Raw genomic sequence first — 20223 nt, forward strand, 5'->3', positions numbered from 1 at the left:
GGTCCCGCGGGAGAGTGAGGTCCGGGAGACCCGAGTCCACCCCGGGGTGCAGTGGGGCCGCTCGGGGCCGGTGGATTGAGCGCCCGGGGCTGCCGGACCGGAGCGGGGCGCGGTCCGCACGCACTGCCTGGAGTGGGCCGGGCGTGGGGTAGGGTGTCCCGGATCCTGCGACAATCTCCCGCCCCACTTCCGGGCCACTTTCACTTTCTCTTCCGTCGAAACTGCTCCCCGCCTCCTCCCGACTGGCTGGGACCGAGAGGAGCGAGTGTGGCCGAAATCCCGGGCGCCAGGGGCGCTCCCTGCAGGGAGAAGCCGGGGCCCTGCCCGAGGCCTTCCGGCGTCCCGGCTGTGCCATTTCTTCTGGTCCCTCATCGCGGACTTGGGTCGGTTTCTCCTGCCCTTTCGTCTCCCACACGGGGTCCCGGCTTGTCCCCTGTACCAGGCCCCGTGCCCGGTCCTTGGGTAGTGATGCCACCCGACGGCTGCAGGGGAGGCTGAGGCACAGAGCGGGCTCGTGCTACGCCGGAGGCCACTGGCCGGGGCTGAGTTGCTCCAGGTCGCTCGCCCTCCTCTTGGTGACCTAGAAGTAGCATTTCTCCGGAGCTGCAGCCCCCGCCCGGGGTAATGGGAGCAGCCACGCCAGATGGACGAGAAGACCAAGAAAGGTGGGTACAGCCTGGAGGCGACTGGGAAACTTCGGGTGGAAGGTTGGCCCTGCCAGGACCCGGCCTCCCCTGCCAGGAAAGGCCGTGGGAGAGGGGCCTTCACCCTGACCGCCCTCTGCCCACTTGCCCTTCAGTTTCCTCCCTTGGGGCCCAGTTACTTCCAAAAGTGGTTTGTCATTCATTTATGCTATGACCCTGAGGCCTCCGTGGGCCAGCTCTGAGCAGAGGTGGGAGCTCCTACAGGACACAGGAAACCTCCCAGGCTGGCGGGGCAAACAGACCTCACCGGGCTACCAAGGATCCTGTCCTCTCTTGCCTCTGTGCCCAGTGTTGTAGAACATAAATCAGGTCATGTCACCACCATGCTCAAAAACCCTCCCGTGCTCTTCTGGCCTGGCTGTCTTCCTCCATTCACTCCCTTGCTCATTCTGCTGGAACCCCACTAGCTTCTCCCTGTTCAGGTCACTGCTTCAGTGTCACCTCCTCCTAGAGGCCTTCCCTGATCTCCTTACCTTACCCAGTTTATTTTCTTGCCAGCAGGGATCATAATCTGATATATTTTTTTCTCTTATTAAACTTGTTGTCTGTCTTCTTACCAGTATGAAAGGTCCATGAGGAGAGGGACCCTGATTATCTAATTCACTTGCTGAATCCCAGTTTCTGGGACAGTGGCTGGCACACTGTAGGAGCTCAATAAATGCTTGTCAAATAAATAGATGGAAGTGCGGGGGACCTGGAAGTAAGAAGGAAAATAGAACCAAAGGAGCAGGAAGGGGGACTGGGGAGTATCAGAGAAAGCTTCCCAAAGAAAGGGACTTTTACGCTGGGTGGTGAAGGATATGTAGGAGTTCACCAGGAAGACAGAGGAAGCAACATGTAGAAAGGATCACCTCCTGTCTCACACCCTCAACCCCAGCTCCTGAAAAATGAACTCTGTGCTAACTTACTTCCACTGTGTTGAATTTTAGCCGAGGAGATGGCCCTGAGACTCGCCAGAGCAGTGGTAGGCGGGGATGAAAAGGTGGCTATGCAGTGTGCCATCTGGCTGGCAGAGCAACGGGTACCCCTGAATGTGCGACTGAAGCCAGAGGTCCCCCCAACACAGGACATCAGGTGAGGAGTGCTTGGCTGGCCAGCGACACAGTGCTTGCTGAACACCAGCGGGCCGTATATATACTGCTCACAAAAATTAGGGGATATTTCAGGGCTGGCCCAGATGGCTGCTACAGCACGCTCCACTGCTCATGGGCTCTGGGTTCCTGCCCTGGGACCTGGGGATAAGTTTAGCTGTGGACATGGAAAAAAAAAAATTAGGGGATATTTCAAAATGAATAAGAAACGATAAAAAAAAGCATTTGATTTTTTGTTATTAAACATGAACATCAGAAAAGCAAACAAGTCAAAGAAGGTTCAATTATGCAAATGAGATGCAAAACCAACTTTTATTTCATTGGTGAAAATGCACTACCCATAAGGCTGAAAGTACTGGAATATCTGCATGTTCCCTGATCCCCTAATTTTTGTAAGCAGTGTATATTTATTTGTTTGCTTGTTTATTTATTTATTATTCATTCAGTGAGGACTGGGGAGGCAGAGGCAGACTCCAGCATGCACCCCGACCGGGATCCACCAGGCAAGTCCACTAGGGGGAGATGCTCTGCCCATCTGGGGCATTGCTCTGTTGCTCAGCAACTGAACTCTTCTTAGCACCTGAGGTGGAGGCCATGGAGCCAACCTCAGTGCCCAGGGCCAACTTGCTCCAATTGAGCCATGGCTTCAGGAGGGGAAGAGAGAAAAATAGAAGCAGGGGGAGAGGGGGAGAGAATCAGATGGGTGCTTCTCCTGTGTACCCTGACCGGAAATTGAACCTGGGCCATCCACATGCCATACCGATGCTCTACCACTGAGCCAGGGCCAATATATTCTTGTCAATAGAACAATCATTCTTTTTTTCTCCCCTCTTTCACAGAATATATTTTACACCTATTATACCAAACAGCATTTCAAACACTGACACAGAAAACTCCCTGATAAGATAGAGCAAAGACAAAAGCGTTTATCTTAGGAGAGATGAGATCCACCATCACTCAAAGCCTTCTAACATCAGTGTACTTTAACTTTCATAATTTGATAATGTATTCATGTTTATATTTAAATTCATGAAGCAATCTGCAGAAAACTAGTTTTAGCGAAGTAAAGAACACATACGCAGACACGACTGTCTGAAATTGTTTATTAGGTCAGCTTTTTCAAACATCGCCTGTGTTAGCGGTAACGGTGGAGCTGGAGAGTACCGTGCCTGCTCCAAGCTGCGTGGAGAGAGCCACCAGTGGTGTGGTGGAGCCTGTGGTCCTCTCCAAGGCCGCAGCTCCTGTGGCCTGAAGATGTCAGTCCTCACATCTCCCTGGGCTGGTGAACTAACTGGTCTAGTGATCCACTGGGTGTCAGGAGGCCTTCTGATAGCTTTACGGAGCAGATCACCAAGGGTCATCTCGAAGAATTTGTAAGTGGAATCTTCAGCAACGCAGTGAGAATTCAGGGTTCCAGGAGAACCCTAGCACAGCTATTCTGAATGGCGGGTTCTGGTGTCAGGAGACCTCGCTTCAAACCCCAGTTCTGTCGGTAATCTGCCACGAGATCTAGGGCAGATCACTTTGCCTTTCATTTAAAAAATTGGAGCCTGACCAGGCGGTGGCGCAGTGGATAGAGCGTCGGACTGGGATGCAGAGGACCCGGGTTCGAGACCCCGAGGTCGCCAGCTTGAGTGCGGGCTCATCTGGTTTGAGAAGAAGCCCACCAGCTTGAACCCAAGGTCGCTGGCTCCAGCAAGGGGTTACTTGGTCTGCTGAAGGCCCGCGGTCAAGGCACATATGAGAAAGCAATCAATGAACAACTAAGGTGTTGCAACGCGCAATGAAAAAAAAACTAATGATTGATGCTTCTCATCTCTCTCCGTTCCTGTCTGTCTGTCCCTGTCTATCCCTCTCTCTGACTCTCTCTCTGTCTCTGTAAAAAAAAAAAATAAATAAATAAATAAATAAATAAATAAAAAACTGGAGCCTGCCTGACCAGGCAGTGGCACAGTGGATAAAGCATTGGACTGGGATATGGAGGACCCAGGTTCGAGACTCCGAGGTCAAGTGCAGGCTCATCTGGTTTGACCAAGGATCACCAGCTTGAGCTCAGGGTCGTTGGCTTGAGCGAAGGGTCACTCGGTCTGCTGTAGTGTCCCCCCCCCGCGGTCAGGGCACATATGAGAAAGCAATCAGTGAACAACTAAGGAACCAGCAATGAAGAATTAATATTTCTCATCTCTCTCCTTTCCTGTCTGTCTGTCCCTATCTGTCCCTCTCTCTGACTCTGTCTCTCCCACAAGAAAAAAAACAAAAACAAAAAAAACCTTGGGCAGTAAGAGTAGCTATTTCGTGAGGTTGTTGGGAGATGGATTAGGGTGATAGGCCTCACATAACAGAAGAAAACCTAGTAACAGCGGCATGGACACGTTTGATGGCAGGCGGTCCAGATGTGGAGGCTGTGCTCCTCCTGTGTGGTCGCCACAGTAAGTTAACAGCCGTTCCCTTGCGTAGTTACAAACTGTTTTTTCCTGTGACAAGGACCATTTTCACCCCTGAAAAATTAATAATTCCTTTAAGTCCCCTAATACTCCGTTTATATTCAGACTTCCCTAATTATCTCATTACTGCTTTTTATACTTGGTTTGCTCCAATCAGGAGCCAGATGAGATAGATCTACATGTAGCATTTCTTTTATTTATTTATTTATTCATTTTATAGAGGAGAGGGAGAGACAGAGAGAGAGAGAGAGAAGGGGGGGGGGAGCTGGAAGCATCAACTCCCATATGTGCCTTGACCAGGCAAGCCCAGGGTTTCGAACCGACGACCTCAGCATTTCCAGGTTGACTCTTTATCCACTGCGCCACCACAGGTCAGGCCAGTATTTCTTAATATTGGTTAAACCTTTATTCTTCTCCTCTCTTTTTATGCCGTAATTTTTTTTTTCTAAGAAACCTGTTCTTTGACCTTTAGACTTTTCCTACATTCTGAATTTATAAATTGCCCCCTCAGGATGTCTTTTAATATCTCCCATGTTTCTTGTGGCCTTGTAGTTGGACTTCTCGGTCAGGTTAATCAGAATCACTTCGGGAACTTCCAGAAAACTCTTCCTCGCTTTCTGATTGGTTGTTGTTGTTCTTGCTTTAGGGATGCAGTGTTCTCTCAAACCTCTCTGAGGGTTTAAAGTGAATGTTACTGTTACTGCTTTGTACCCTGATTTCTCTGTTTTCTCTGGGATCATTTCTGGTTTTTTCTTTTTTGTTTGTTTTTTAATCTGAGCTTTCCCTTTTTATGCTTCTGGTTGTCCAAAAATGTTTTAGGATTGCCCTGGCCGGTTGGCTCAGCAGTAGAGCGTCGGCCTGGCGTGCGGGGGACCCGGGTTCGATTCCTGGCCAGGGCACATAGGAGAAGCGCCCATTTGCTTCTCCACCCCCCCCCTTCCTCTCTGTCTCTCTCTTCCCCTCCCGCAGCCAAGGCTCCATTGGAGCAAAGATGGCCCGGGCACTGGGGATGGCTCCTTGGCCTCTGCCCCAGGCGCTAGAGTGGCTCTGGTCTCGGCAGAGCGAAGCCCCTGAGGGGCAGAGCATCGCTCCCTGGTGGGCGTGCCGGGTGGATCCTGGTCGGGCGCATGCGGGAGTCTGTCTGACTGTCTCTCCCAGTTTCCAGCTTCAGAAAAATACAAAAAAAAAAAAATGTTTTAGGATCCTTGAGAAGGTTGCTGTTTAAAACCGCTTTCTCTGGAATAATACTGTTTGGATTGAGATTCTGCCTGTGACAGTTATGAACTGCTTCCTTGGCTCGGGTTTGGATCTGGGAAGTAGGGGTGACAACAGTACCTGCCTCGTGGGTTTGTAGAGAGGATTAAAGGAATTAATACTTGTCAAGTGCTTTGCTGAGTCCTGGCAACAGCGAGTAATAACTGTAGGGGGCCTGGCTCAGGAGCATGGATGGAGTGGTCGAGGAGGCTGGAGGGGTCACGGGGCACCAGGTCCCAGAGGCCCTTGTGTGCCCAGGGAATGTGGATTCTATTCTGGGAGCCGTGTGGAGCCATTGGAGGGGTTTAAGCAGTGGGTTCTGATAAAGGAGGAAGCACAGGGGTGCGAGGAGCCAGGTGAGGCCCCTGACACAGGTCAGGGGCTCATGTGTGTCCGTGTCACATACAAGTGTCCAGACACGTCCGTGCTCTGGCTGGTGCTGAGCTTGGGCCTGCAGCCAGAGCCCGTGTCCCCGCCCTGTTCTTCTCTACAGGCTGTGGGTGAGTGTGGAGGATGCCCACATGCACACCGTCGCCATCTGGCTCACAGTGCGCCCTGACATGACCGTGGCTTCCCTCAAGGACATGGTGAGCAAGGAGACTGAAGGGAGACACCCGCGCGGAGGCTTCCCATCTGGCTCTGGCTCTGCCCTGGTCCCTCCGTCCCACTCCTCCCCCACTCCGTCCCCCTGCAGGTGTTCCTGGACTATGGCTTCCCACCAGCCCTGCAGCAGTGGGTGATTGGACAGCGGTTAGCCCGGGACCAGGAGACCCTGCACTCCCACGGAGTGCGGCGGAATGGCGACAGTGCCTACCTCTACCTGCTGTCAGCCCGCAACACCTCGCTCAACCCGCAGGAACTGCAGCGGGAGTGCCAGCTGCGGATGCTGGAAGGTGAGGCTTCGCGCCTGCCCGAGGGACAGGGACTCACCGAGGTCAGGGGCCAGAGGGAGCACAGCCTGTGAGTGTCCCACAGGTCACCTGGAGGATCTCCCCCATAGTGATGAGGGGAAGACCAAGGCTACCCGGGAGGGAGTCATTTCAGAATGCATTTTGGGGACAGAGGCCTAGGGGAGAGGGGCTGGGTCCCAGCCTGGCTCTGGTAGTCACTAGCTGTGTGGTCCTGCGGAAGGCCCTTCTTGTCTTTGCTCATTTGTTTTCTAACTCTGTAAATTAGATAAGATGGTCATTGCTGGTGTTTACATTTTTTACTGCGTATATTTTTTAAATATTTCAGACCTACTACAGAAAAGTTACGAAGTTGTACAAAAAAATTGCATAGCAAAATTGTGTGGATTCCCCAAAGATGTCTGTAAAATTATTTATAAAAATTATTTGTATGCATAGAAATCATTTTTTTCTGAACTGTTTTGGGAGTAAGTTGCAGGCAGAATGGCCCTCGTCCATAAACATGTCAGTTTGTATTTCCTTTAAAAAAAGTGACTAATTTTCTGCAATCATTGACAATTAAGGTGCCACAACGAAGAATTGATGCTTCTCATCTCTTTCTCTTCCTGTCTGTCTGTCCCTATCTGTCCCTTTCTCTGTCAAAAAAAAAGAAAGACTAATTTTCTTTTTGTCTTTTTAAAAAGATTTTATTGATTTTATAGAGGGGGGAGGAGTGAGAAATGTCAGCTTATATTTGCTTCTCTTTAGTTGTTCAGGGATTAGCTTTTTTTTTAAAGAAGACACCTTTTTTTTTTTTTTCTTTTTTTTTTTAGCAAGAGAGACAGAGAGTTAGAGGGACAAACAAGGACAGACAGGCATGAAGGGAGAGAGATGAGAAGCATCAATTCTTCATTGCGGCTCCTTAGTTGTTCATTGATTGCTTTCTCATATGTGCCTTGACGGGAGGACCACAGCTACCGAGTGACCCGTTGCTCAAGCCAGCGACCTTGGGCTTCAAGCCAGCGACTATAGGGTCACGTCTATGATCCCACACTCAGGCCAACAACCCCTCTTAACCCTCCTTCCCAGACCTGGGCTTCAAGGACCTCACGCTGCAGCCCAGGGGCCCACTGGAGCCGGCACCCCCAAAGCCTGGAGCCCCCCAGGAGCCAGGGCGAGGGCAGCCCAACACAACTCCCGAGCCCCCACCGGTAAGTCGCCCCGGTGTCCCTGACTCACCTGCCCTGGCCCCGCAGTTCACTGAGCTCACCGCCCCTCTGCCTGCAGGTGGGCTGGCAGTGCCCTGGCTGCACCTTCATCAACAAGCCCACACGGCCTGGCTGTGAGATGTGCTGCCGCGCACGGCCTGAGACCTACCAGGTCCCCGCCACGTACCAGCCGGATGAGGAAGAGAGAGCGCGCCTGGCGGGCGAGGAGGAGGCGCTGCGCCAGTACCAGCAGGTGGGCGGGGCTGCCTTGCCCCCTCATGAATATAGCGCAGACAGAGACCCCTGCCCTTGACTGTGACCTTCCCTCTCCTTGAGGTCACGCTGTGCCCGAGATCCTGCTCTCTGGCTGTGACCCCATCCATTCAGCTCACATGCCCTGCCCCCTTGTGGGTTGTGGCTCTGTCCCTCGCTTTGACATACACACCAGTTGTGCATACGAGAGTGCCTGGTTGGGACCCCAGCACCCTGGCCAAGAGCCTGACCATACCCCATCGGCCACCCCCTCATTCACCTGTGTGAACCTATCTCTGCTTCAGTCAGCCCCTGGGGCCTCACTATTCGTGCTGCATGGCCTCTCTGGCTGCAGCCCACCCCTGACTTCCTGTGACCCCAGGCCCCAGCCCCTCAATGCTCCCTGGGAGGTTGTCCCCGTCCCTGGGCCTGTCCCTCTCAGTCCTACCCTCTGTCGTGGCCCAAGCCCTGATTACACAGAGATAGCCCACGCTGAGTGTTCTCCGATTCTGACCCAGCACCCCAATCCTCCACATGCTTTCTCTCGGACCCGGTGCTGCCCTTACCCACCCCAGCCATGACCTCACTCCTGGTCCATCTGCGACCTCTCTGATCCACCCTCTCCCACCCTGCTCTGCCTCCTAAGTGTATCACTTCCCCTTCCCACTACCCTGACCTACTCTGCGGCCTTGACGCGGCTCTGCCTCCATGTGCCAGTCTCCACCCAGCCCAGCTTGGCAGAAGTGTGGGTCCTGTTACCTCTGACCACCCCCCCCCAGGCCCTGGCCCGCCTCCTTTCCCTTCACCTTCGCCCCTCGCCTGGCTTGACCCAATTGCAGCCCTGACTTGCCGCTGCCTGGCCGTCCTCCAGCCACTGCCTCCCTGCTTGGCTGTGCTCCAGGACGCGGCCTGCCCAGCGGCTCTCGCTCACGCCCACTGCCTGGCCACCCCTACCTGGGCACCCCGCCTCTCCCAGCCTGGTCCCCTTCCGGGGATCTGGCCACGCCCCCATCCCGGCCCCATGCCTGGTCTGGCCCCGCCCCGAGACCCTGACCCTCCCTACGGCCCCGCCCCGTGTGCCCAGCGGAAGCAGCAGCAGCAAGAGGGGAACTACCTGCAGCACGTCCAGCTGGATCAGAGGAGCCTGGTGCTGAACACCGAGCCGGCCGAGTGCCCCGTGTGCTACTCGGCGCTGGCGCCTGGCGAGGCCGTGGTGCTGCGGGAGTGTCTGCATGCCTTCTGCAGGTGCGGCCGCCACCCCGGCAGAGCAGGCCACCAATGAACGGCGGGGGGCGGGGTCTCTGCTCTCACTTCTCATTGGACACCCACAAAATCCTGTCAAGTAGGCGCCCTCCTCATTCCGTAGGGGAGGAATGTGAGGTACAGTGAGGCCAGCAACTTGCTGAAGGCCGCACAGCTCAGGCGTGCTGGATCCAGAGCCTGCGCCCCTCACGACTCTTGACCCAGGCCCAGGCCCTAACCTGGCCCCCTGAGCCAACCTCACCCTGCACCTGCTTGTTAGACAGTCTGCCGCCCTCCGAGGCTCCCCTCCCGGCCTGTCCATCCTGGGCTGTGGGGAACACAGTCTGACGTTGGGTGAGCAGCTCCCAAAAGTCAATGGCTGCCTTCTGAATCCAACATTCCCCGGGGGAGGCCGATTATTCGTCAAATAGCCACTGACAAAATTGTAAATCATGCCCAATGTCAAGTACCAGTGGGTTACGATAGCAGACCAGGGCCCTGCTCGGGCAGGGCATTGGGGAAGCTCTGGAGGTAGCACTGGCCTGGGTTCGGGCCTGGCCTGTCTGCAGGAACTAGGGTTCTGCATGGGTGGAGCAGAGGAAAGGGAGGACAGACAGGGAAGGACAGAGGACCAGTCACGGGGGCTCTTAGGAGTGCATTTAAGGACTTGGTATGCTCTGAGTTAAACGGGATGGAGGCCCCTGGAGCCTGGTGTGGTGGAAATGGAGCCCAGGCAGAGGATGCGGCAGTCCCCCGGGGTCAGCATTGATGGGGACCCGGCCCACAGCAGGGGGTGGGCAGGAGTGGCGGCCACGGTGCCATGGTGTGGGGCTGGCGGGAGGGACAGGAAGGAAGGGAGGTATTGGGGAGAAGCAGCCCACCTGGGGTCAGGCTCACCCTCGGAGAGTGGAGTCCCTGTGGGTGGGGTTCAGATGACCCTCACCTCCACTCCATCCCCTTCCCCAGGGAGTGTCTGCAGGGCACCATCCGCAACAGCCAGGAGGCAGAGGTCGCCTGCCCCTTCATTGACAACACCTACTCATGCTCGGGCAAGCTGCAGGAGAGAGAGATCCGGGCGGTAAGGCCGGGGGTGGGGGCAGGGCGGGGCGCTTTGGCCCAGGGACCTGGGCCCTGAGTGAGCTGGCAGGTGGGACCAGCTCAGGGTGCCTGTTGCGGGCAGCAGGTGTTCATCACAGGAGCCTTCTCTGTGTGGGATGCTGGGGACCCACGCAGGGAACAGGACAGGAATGGGGTGGGTGGAGCTAGTCAAGAAGCCACCCTTATGAAAGAGACAGCCAGGCAGTTCAGAGTGTGGGTGGGTGACCTCGAGTCAGACACGCAGTGTTGTTCTCTGTGCCTCAGCCTTCTCATCCCCGCTGAGGTCAGAGTTAGAGTTAGTTTCTATTTCAAGGGTTGTGAAGATTATAGCAGAGGATGTATATGAAGAATTCAGAGTAGCACTTGACACATGGTGAGCCCTTGTCAGAGTTCTCTGGGTCACAGGTTGTTTGACATAGTGGCTTCACACAGCCCCCGATCATTTAGCTTGGGCATCTGCAAGTTAGTCATGTTCGCTTGGGCTTATCCGGGCAATTCTTCTGGTCCAGGCTCGGCCCGGCTGAGCTCACCTGGGCTTAGCTGGTGGGCGGTCAGCTGTCGTCCCTGAACTGGCTTATGATGGTCTTACCTGCGGTGGCTGGGAGGACGGTGCCTCTTTCCACTGTGGCCTCCCACCCACCAACAGGCTGGCTGGGCTGCTCACATGGTAGTGGTCTCAGGGTTCCACGAGCAGCCCAAGGGGAGCCCCAGGGCAAGAGTGCTGCCACGTCCGCTTCTTTCTGGCTGGCTGCTGTTCCGCTGGCTAAATCCAGTCACAGCTCGGGCCCAGATTCTGAGCAGGAGGGGACCGCCCACGAGGGTGGAATCAGGGAGACGTGAACAAACAGCGCCATTCCTCCAGCAGTCTGTCACAGTGCTATACACGTCTGTGCGCGCCTGCGTGTCTGCTGTTGTTACTGTTGTTAACGGTATTACCAAGTTATCTCCCTGACTGCTGGTGATCTCGAATAGGTCCTGTCCCTTCTCCGAGCCTCCAATTCCCCATCTGTAAAGTGAACTGTTGGGCTTGATCTATGGTTTTTAAACTGTGGGGGGAACGGCCTTCCCAGAACTGGGCCTCTCGGGATTCCCACGCAGAAACTTGAGGCATGGCCAAGGTGGCTGCGGTCTAAATGGGATACCCCTCAGGTGCATACACAAGACCCCTGTTTCTCCCCATTAGTCCTGCTTTTTCCAGGAACCCTGCTTCTAAGAACATACCCCCCCACACACACACACACATAACTTCACCAGTGTTTCCTGGATCCCAAGGAGCTCTGCCTCAGAGGAAAAAGGGACAGGCAGAGGGGTGGAACTTGGGGACTCCCACCTTTTACCCCAAGAGCAACACCATTTTTATCTCGTCTGTGGGGTGTCTGGGAAGGACCGCTCCAGGAGGTGGCTGAGGCCTCCTCTCTGTGGCCTGGAGAGGCAGTCCTGACCTGGGACCTGTAGGCATGGCCCAGAAGAGTTCCCTGTGCAGCCCGCCTAGGCCCAGGGGCTACGGGATCCGTGCCTGCCTGGAGCCCCTGAGAACCGGCACACGCCACAGAATGATCTAGGCAGGGTCAAGTGTGGCAGAGAATAGAAGGGACAGGGACCAGCAGAGGAATGCAGCAGAGGCTGTTTTTATAAAAACCGTGCCTGAACCACATAGAACCAGAACAGAAATGAAAGAGAGAAGTCACCCACCCACCCACCACCCCAGGTCCCTGATTGCATTGCTCTCCTGTTCACTTTGGTGTCTCCGGCCAGACATGATCCTGTTCCTTTTTAAATCAACTCTAACCCCACCTCCATCAAGATAGAGAACACAGGCACGATTTTTACTTCATTGTTCACCGGCATAGATACAACAGCTTTGGCTATTTTGTTACAAAATCTTTCTAAAGAGTATTATAAATCTCTATGGCATATATCCTGTTTACACCTCTTCTCTTAATAATTCCAGGGTCTCTGTAAGGAATGCTCTAAGGAACAGTTCTGCATGGTGTCTCTTCCTTCTTAATATTCTTTTCTCAGGATAAACTTGAGGTTGAGTGAATCTTTTATCTTTTCTCAGGATAAACAGAGGATCAGAAAAGTTTGGGAGGGTTGAAATGTTATTGCCACATTGCTTTCTCCCAGTGAAATATACCAGGGGACTTGTTTAACCACATGCTCCCCAGCCATTACTTGTTACTGTTTTTATCCATTTTTAAAAATTTTGGTAAAATCTATATAAAATTTACCAGTTTTACCATTTTTAAGTGTACAGGTCTGTGGCATTAAATATATCTACATTGTTGTGCAGCCATCATCACCATCCATCTCCAGAATTTTTAAGCCATTTTTTGAGTGGAGTTATTTTTATTTTAGCAAGAGAGCGAGGAAGGGAAAGAGAGAGACAGGAACATCGAGCGTTCCTGTAATGTGCCCTGACCGGGGATTGAACCGACGACCTCTGTGCTTTGGGGTGATGTGCTAACCAACCAAACTATCTGGCCAGGGCTTGAGTGGAGTTTTTAGATCCTGATGTGCAGAAAAGAACCTGGTGCTGAGTTGGACTTTGTGGATTTGGGGCTCCCAGGAGGATATTGGCTGGCAAGGGGGGGCCACACCTCAGGCGTGCTAAGCCCCCGAGACCAAGGTTGCGGTCTGTTGGCAGTTGCTGACCCCCGAGGATTACCAGCGGTTTCTGGACCTGGGTGTCTCCATCGCTGAGAACCGTAGTGCCTTCAGCTACCACTGCAAGACTCTGGACTGCAAGGGCTGGTGCTTCTTTGAGGATGACGTCAATGAGTTTACCTGTCCTGTGTGTTTCCACGTCAACTGCCTGCTCTGCAAGGTGGGCGTGGGGACGGACCCACACTGGTTAGTCACTCCTGCGAAGAGCTCGCTGCGGTTCAGTGCTTGTTCTGTGAAGGGCCCCGACTGCCATGACTTGGAGCCGCGTGTCATTGATGGGGGCTGGCCTGGGCCCCGAACTGAGCCTAAGCCTTGGACCGAGCCCTGACCCCAAGTCCCACCCCAGACGGATCCTCAGCCGTAACTGAGCCTGGCTCTGACTGAGCCCACACTGAGCCCGAACCCCAAACCCAGGCCTATCCCAGCCCCCAGCATCTCAACAGCCCAGGGTTAAAGAGACTGGGGAGGAGTAGGCGGGTCTGAGCCCTGGGCCCTAAGCAGGCTGGTCACAGCGTGCTGGGTCTGCAGGGTGCTGCACCTGGCCAGGTACGAGGGGCCGCCACGGGGCGGGGGGGAGAGGTGGGCTAGGGGTCCCTGTGCCCATATATTATTACTGTACATGCTGACCCTGGCCTCTGCGGCTTCCGTAGATGGGTGTGTGGTTTACACAGCGAGGCCCCCTCGGTGACGACACCCAGAGGCTTTCCATGCTGTGTGCATGCCTGCCTTCCCCCCGCCCCCAGGTTCCTAACTGGGGACCCTCTCACCCCCTGCAGGCCATCCACGAGCAGATGAACTGTAAGGAGTACCAGGATGACCTGGCCCTGCGTGCTCAGAATGACGTGGCCGCCCGGCAGACCACAGAGATGCTGAAGGTGAGGCTGGGCAGGGCCGAGGGGTGGGGTGGGAGGATGGGAGCTTCTCAGGAAGGGGGTTCACAGGGCCCTGGGGGCTCTGACCGCCCCCCTGGGGCCACTCCCACCCACAGCTGGGGTTTGGGATTAAGTGCTCTGGTGGCAAGCTTCAGGACAGGTGTCTGGGTGGAGGGAGGAGACTGCGGAAAGGAGGGGCACAGGGGAGGGGCGATTCCCTGCGTGGGGAGGGGGTGTGGCCAGCCGGGCAGCCCCAACCCAACCCCCCGCTGGACCCTGAGGCCACCCCTGCTCTGCCCAGTCCATGCTGCAGCAGGGCGAGGCCATGCACTGCCCGCAGTGCCAGATCGTGGTGCAGAAGAAGGACGGCTGTGACTGGATCCGCTGCACTGTCTGCCACACCGAGATCTGCTGGGTCACCAAGGGACCACGCTGGGGCCCAGGGGTGAGTCCTCAGGGAGCAGAGCCTGGGACGGGTGAGCTGTGTAGAAGGGGCTCCCGCAGGCCTTGCCCGAGAGTGGAGGCTGGGAAACCGCAGCCCAGGGGCCCAATCCAACCTACTGCCTATCTCCGTATAGCTTGTGAAGTAAGAACACTATTTTTAAATTTTTATTTGTTTATTTATTTATTACAGAGACAGAGAGTGAGTCAGAGAGAGGGATAGGCAGGGACAGACAGACAGGAACGGAGAGAGACGAGAAGCATCAATCATTAGTTCTTCATTGCGCGTTGCAACACCTTAGTCGTTCATTGATTGCTTTCTCATATGTGCCTTGACCACGGGCCTCCAGCAGACCGAGTAACCCCCTGCTGGAGGCAGCGACCTTGGGTTCAAGCTGGTGGGCTTTTTTTTGCTCAAACCAGATGAGCCCACGCTCAAGCTGGTGACCTCGGGGTCTCGAACCTGGGTCTTCCGCATCCCAGTCCGACGCTCTATCCACTGTGCCACCGCCTGGTCAGGCTAAATATTTTTTTAAATGGTTAAAAAATACCAAATGAAGAATATTTTGTGACAGGTGAAAATGATATGAAATTCAAATTCTAGTGTCCATGAGTGATGTGTCAGGGGAGCCCAGCCACGCTCGTTCCCTTACGTAAGGTCTGCAGCTGCTTTTGTGCCCGGTAGGCGGAGGCCGTGTGGCCAGCAGCGCTGAACTGTCTGGCTCCTTACAGAAAAAACGTTGCAAGCCTCGTCCAGGAGGACAGCGGTGAAGGGCTCATTCTGGAGTCAGAGGTGGCGCGGGGCCTTGGCTCTGGCAAACACGGCTCTTACTGCCTTCTCCGAGCCTCAGTGTCTCCATCTGTAAACGGGGGCGATGGCCGGGCCTGTCTCACTCGGGCATGTTGTCAGAATCCAAGGACGACGTGGAAGGGCAGCTCGGCCGGACGCCCGTCACATCGCAGGCACTTCACGTGCAGCAGCTGTCGTGTTAGGGGTGTGTTCCTGGAGTGGGGGTCACTGTGGTGGCGAACAGACAGACAGACAGGCAGGCACTGAGACAGATGGAAGTAGAGGGGACAGCCCTTGTTCGTGCTCCCGGTGTGCCGACCCTTCCAGGACGTGCCGGGATCCGTCAGCTCCTGCCCCTGCTCCGGGTCTTGGGCCAGGCAGAGCGAGGCCATGGGACTGGGCAGGCCAGCTGAGAGCAAAGGCCCGGGGTGCAGTGTGCACTGTTCTGGGGGGTGACGGAGCGGCACGGGGGCCCTGCCCTGCCCTGACCTTCTCCCCCCCATCCTCTAGGGCCCTGGAGATACCAGCGGGGGCTGCCGCTGCCGGGTGAATGGGATTCCTTGTCACCCCAGCTGTCAGAACTGCCACTGAGCTGAAGATGGCCCAGCATCCCTGCTGACCTAGCCTCACGTCCACAAGCTGCTGTGGGGGGAGCGGGCAGGTGCTTTGGCTCTGATTTCTGGCCTGGGAGATGCTTCTGTGCTTGACCACGACAGGAACCGAGCAGAGGGGCATGGACAACCTTGTTTGCAATGGGTGTCGCAAGGGCCCCGCCCGAGCTGCTTTTGTCCGCAGCCGCCTCTGCCCCAGTGCCTTTGCTGTTCCACTGGGGCTTGCTGGCCAGATCTTTCCTCTCCTCTTTGTGGCTCCCACCTCAGCCTGACCCAGCCTTAAACACAGCCCTGGCCAGAGGCCTTGCTGGAAAGAGCCTCCGAGAGCCCAGTGCCAGTACACGCCCTCCCCGCCCCCCCACCCTCGCCCTTGTCTCCTGAACACAGAGCGCTCGCTCACAGCCTGCCGTTTCCCCTGTGGCTTTCTGGGGCTGACTCTTCTCTGGCTCTGCCGTTGGAGGCCCGTGGCCTCTTAGATCTGCTGCTAATCCTGTTCAGACCTGAGAGGGAGACCCGGCAGTTTCTAATGCACAGCCCACCTGGCCCAGCTTCCGCCTCTCCCTCTCTGCTGCTGGCGTAAGTTAATTAAAACGGTTTTCCAGGAAGGGATGAGTGTGATGTCTGTGAGAGGCACGTGGGTGCCCCGGGTTGGGGAACAGAGACAGTTCCGAATCGGAGGAAGCTGCTGCCGTTGAGGGGTGAGGTGGTCCACCCTAATTTGAACATCTCAGGCAAGATGTGACAGCATTGGTCCAGCAGTATTGCTTACAGCCCTATTTCTGTGCCAGTCAGAGATAAGTAATCAACAGCTCTGGTATCCGCTGTGTCGGTCCCCTTCCCCTGGTGGGCTCTGGTATCTGACGGCCGAGACGTTGTCTGATGTTGATGAGCCGTGACGTGACGTGGATCACTGTTACAGCAGGGGGCGTGTGTCTCTGCTGTTCGAGGCCTGAATTCCGGGCTCCGGAAGCTGGGGCATGTGGTTTGGGCAGATGGGCTTACTCCTGCCCCTGGAAGCTCACCGCCACCCTGTCCTTGGATGGCAGGGCTAGGAGGCATTGCCCCAGGCACCAGGCAGACCTGCCGGAGAGCGGGAGATCTGTCCAGCCCCGCCAGCACCGGCTTGGCAGCCGCAGCAGCGGAAGGCCACTCGGGCAGCCCCTGCCCTGGGAGCCAGACGTGGTCAGGCAGAGCCACCGGCTCGGAGGACACGGGAGCAGTGCGAACCTGGCCTGCAGGAGTGAGAGGGGCCCGGAGCACGGCAGAACACTCTCTCTGACCAGCTCCTCTCCTCCCCTCCTGCCAGGGCCCATCTTGGCATCCCTCAGGGGCCTAGGCACAGGAGGAGAGCAGGGGCCGCTCTCCTGGTTCAGAGGGTGCAGACTGGGAAGCCACAGGCTGTACCTAGCCCACCCAGTCTTGTTTTAGAGATGTGAATTCATTGCCATTATTTTGAAATTGAGAGATACTGTATTAAAATCGACCTGCCTCGTCTTTCTTGAAAAAGTTAAAGCTTGGTAACCTGGGGTCCTCCCTTCTACGTGGCAGGAACAGCCCCGGGTCAGGCACGAAGCTGTCGTCACGAGGGTGCACACCATCCTTCAGTAGACCGCAGTCCTTGCCGCCCCCGTGCTCCTCTCGCTGGGGTCTTTTCAGTGCCCTGGCTACATTCCTTTCTCACACACATTAAGAGGTGTTAAGGAAGTATTTATTTTTTTATACTTTTCTGAAGTGAGAAGCAGGGAGGCAGAGACACAGACTCCCGCATGTGCCTGACCAGGATCCACCCGGCATGCCCACCAGGGGGCGATGCTCTGCCCATCTGAGGCGTTGCTCCATCGCAACCAGAGCCATTCTAGCATCTGAGGCGGAGGCCATGGAGCCATCCTCAGCGCCCGGGCCAACTTTGCTCCACTGGAGCCCTGGCTGTGGGAGGGGAAGAGAGAGATAGAGAGGAAGAAGAGACAAAAGATAAGAGAAGCAGATGGGCGCTTCTCCTGTGTGCCCTGACCAGGAATCGAACCTGGGACTTCCACACCAGGCCGACGCTCTACCACTGAGCCAACTGGCCAGGGCCAAGGAAGTATTTCCTTATCTTGGGTTGTATCAAAAGTGAGAGCAAGATGGGCAGAAGGGGCTTCATGGGCTGGGCTCTCCCTTGGCCCATGCCACGCAGGCCAGCGCTGATGGGTAGTTGGAGTCCGCTGCAGCCACAGTGGAGGGGGCAGGGCAACCCCGGGGCTCCGGCCTCCCGGGCGCCATGCAGCATACCAGCGGTGAGGGGTCAAACGTGAGCAGGCTCACACGTGCTCTCCGCTGCAGGGTCAAGGGGAGGTGCCGCCCTCTCCCGAGGGGTCACCCCAGGCCGGGGCTCCAGACCTTGGGAACCCACTGCCAACTGGCCAGAGCAGACCTGAAACCGGACCACATGGGCTTGGGGCTCAAACCACTTAGCTGAGGAAGCGGCAGGAGGTCCCCAACGGACCTGTGTGACATAATCCTTGTTTCCCACAGTAGCAGGCGCGGAAGCCCATTGCTCAGATGGAGAGCAGCTGCAGCCGGCGTGGGCTGGGCGCGGAGGACGGCCCTCAGCCCACGCCGGAGCTAACCAGCGTCTTCTGCGAGTGTGGGGCCGGCGGGAGCCAACCCATGGCCTTGCTGGCTCGCAGAAGCTCCCGGGCAAATTCCAACCGTCCGGAAGTCTGGGAATAAAGACGGCCCGCAAGCAGAGGGCCTGGTGCAGACAGGAAAAAAGGCAGCTGGGCCGCCGCCGAAAAGAGGAAGGGGCCGGGAGGGCAGGGCAAGGAAAGATCAAGTCAGGCCGAGCCTCAAGCCGCACCAGCTCTGGTTGGATTTGGCAAAAGCGTCGGGCCTGTTCCTTTCGGTCACCGCGTAATCCCTGAGTGAGCACGGGGCCAAGTGCAGGGCTGGCGGGAGGCATCCACTGCTTAATGCGTGTTCGCCGAAATGGAATCCCACACTGGCATGACCTCGTTTGTAGAGCATTTTCCCAAACAGTATTTCATTAAACTGTCCGTGTGCGATGGGCCTATCCCTCTCTTACCGTCACTGACAGGGGGTCTCAGAGATGGGGTGACTTGCAGAAGCTCAAACTGCCACATAGTGACACACTAGCCGTGACACCAGCCATAATTCTCTCTCTAAATCAGGTTTTGGTCACGGCCCATCCCCACCCCCCAAATCGCCCAGGTCCCACTCCTCTCTGCAGCGCTCAAAGCGGTCCCTGACCTGGTCCACAGACGCTGCCCTCTCCATGGCTCCGCAGACCCCAAACTCCGCTCCTCGTGGGCGTTGCTGTCTATGAAACACCCTTATTTTTGATTCGGCTGTCAATTTTACAGGACTTTCCCTTCAGCCTTGCATACTGTGTTGTGTTTTCTGATACCACTGTTCAATTCTCCAGCACCAACTGGGTGTCCAACAACTCGGTTCCGTTCTGACGCAACCTGGAGTTAACATCAGATTCCCCAAGGTCAAGGGTTCCGTTCCACAGGACTGCCCCCTTCAGATAGATAGATGCCAGCCGCAAGCAGTGTGCCCGGGCTGCCTACCCACGCTTCTTCCTAGCCAACCTCAAGTGCAGGGGCTTCTACAACGCCCCCTCAGTCAATCATTTGCAAGGAGGCCTCACAGAACTAGGGAAACTATTTTATTTGTTTACTGGTTTTTTAGAGAGGGTATAACTCAGAAATGGCCCAGTGGAAGAAATGAATAGAACAAGGCATGGTGGAGGGTGTTAGAGCCCCCAAACCCTCTTTGGATGAACCTCCCTCTCAGCGTTTTGATGTGTTCACCAACCCAGCTCTCAGAATCTGTCAGTCAAGAGTTTGTCGAGGTCAGGTCCCGGCTGGACAGCTCAGCCGGGGAGAGCATCATCCCAATGTGCCCAGGTTGCAAGTTTGATACTGCATCAGTGCCCACACAAGAATCAACTAATGACAGCAAGAATGAGTGAAGTGGCAAAGTTGATGTTTTTCTGTCACTGTCTCTTCCTGCCTCTAAAAATCACCAATAAAAAAAATTTTTTTTAAATAAAATAGTTTGTAGTGTTCAATCTCCAGCCTTCCCTCCCCTCCTAGAAGGTTGTGGATGAGATCAAAAGTTCCCTCTCTGATAACTTGGCCTGTCTGGTGATCTGCCAGTTATGAGGCTCTCTTAGGGGTCCGGCTGTCTCATTAGCATACACTCAGGTAGGATTAAAAGGGGGATCATTATAAAGAACAAAAGACACTCCTATCAGAAAATTCCAAAAATTTTTGGAAAACTGGAGACAAAAAACACAAATATTTCTTATACCATATATACCTTTCCTTCAATGTTTCAAATTTTAAAATTCTACTTTTTTTTGAAACATCAACTCTTTGGGCATTGATTCTTACATATGCCTTGTCCAGGGATCAGACATGTGACCTCGGGTTTCAAACCGGTGGCAGTGTTCCAGGTCAATGCTTAATCCACAGTGCCACCACTGGTCAGATCAAAATTCTACTCTACACTCAAGCAGCAACTCCTATGAAAATGCCGTGAGCCTGCCACTCACACACTGCTCCTTCAGTGCGCTCCGGGGGGAGCTCCCAGAGGCGGGGCAGCGTCCCGGCCAGCCCTGCGCTGTGGTGAGCTCCCAGAGGCGGGCAGCGTCCC

The 20223-nt window shown here is 55.3% G+C and overlaps 1 protein-coding gene and 2 non-coding genes across 4 annotated transcripts in view; 2 read left to right on the forward strand and 1 right to left on the reverse strand.

The window, feature by feature from the left end:
- Window positions 1-20223, forward strand: part of RBCK1 (RANBP2-type and C3HC4-type zinc finger containing 1) — a 23059-nt gene continuing 2836 nt past the window's right edge. Inside the window, exons 1-13 of one of the 2 annotated variants that reach the window (XR_010726196.1) lie at window positions 1-665; window positions 1634-1778; window positions 5987-6080; window positions 6188-6386; window positions 7470-7591; window positions 7668-7841; window positions 8925-9085; window positions 10049-10160; window positions 12828-13007; window positions 13624-13722; window positions 14021-14164; window positions 15461-16137; window positions 18076-20162. Coding sequence is in view for 1 of the 2 variants with exons in the window: in XM_066236846.1 (XP_066092943.1) it covers window positions 644-665; window positions 1634-1778; window positions 5987-6080; window positions 6188-6386; window positions 7470-7591; window positions 7668-7841; window positions 8925-9085; window positions 10049-10160; window positions 12828-13007; window positions 13624-13722; window positions 14021-14164; window positions 15461-15541 (1533 nt within the window). In the remaining variant the exon portion in view is untranslated. Of the gene's footprint in view, window positions 666-1633; window positions 1779-5986; window positions 6081-6187; window positions 6387-7469; window positions 7592-7667; window positions 7842-8924; window positions 9086-10048; window positions 10161-12827; window positions 13008-13623; window positions 13723-14020; window positions 14165-15460; window positions 16167-18075; window positions 20163-20223 lie in introns of those variants that run through there. The other variant, XM_066236846.1, reaches the window with a different exon arrangement.
- LOC136309810 (small nucleolar RNA SNORA5) lies at window positions 1825-1964 on the forward strand. Its single transcript, XR_010726450.1, has one exon. It is a non-coding gene; the product is annotated as a small nucleolar RNA SNORA5 (small nucleolar RNA).
- TRNAP-UGG (transfer RNA proline (anticodon UGG)) lies at window positions 17564-17637 on the reverse strand. The gene has a single exon. It is a non-coding gene; the product is annotated as a tRNA-Pro (tRNA).

This window comes from Saccopteryx bilineata, chromosome 6 (genome assembly GCF_036850765.1).
Source record: "Saccopteryx bilineata isolate mSacBil1 chromosome 6, mSacBil1_pri_phased_curated, whole genome shotgun sequence".
Lineage (NCBI taxonomy): Eukaryota > Metazoa > Chordata > Mammalia > Chiroptera > Emballonuridae > Saccopteryx > Saccopteryx bilineata.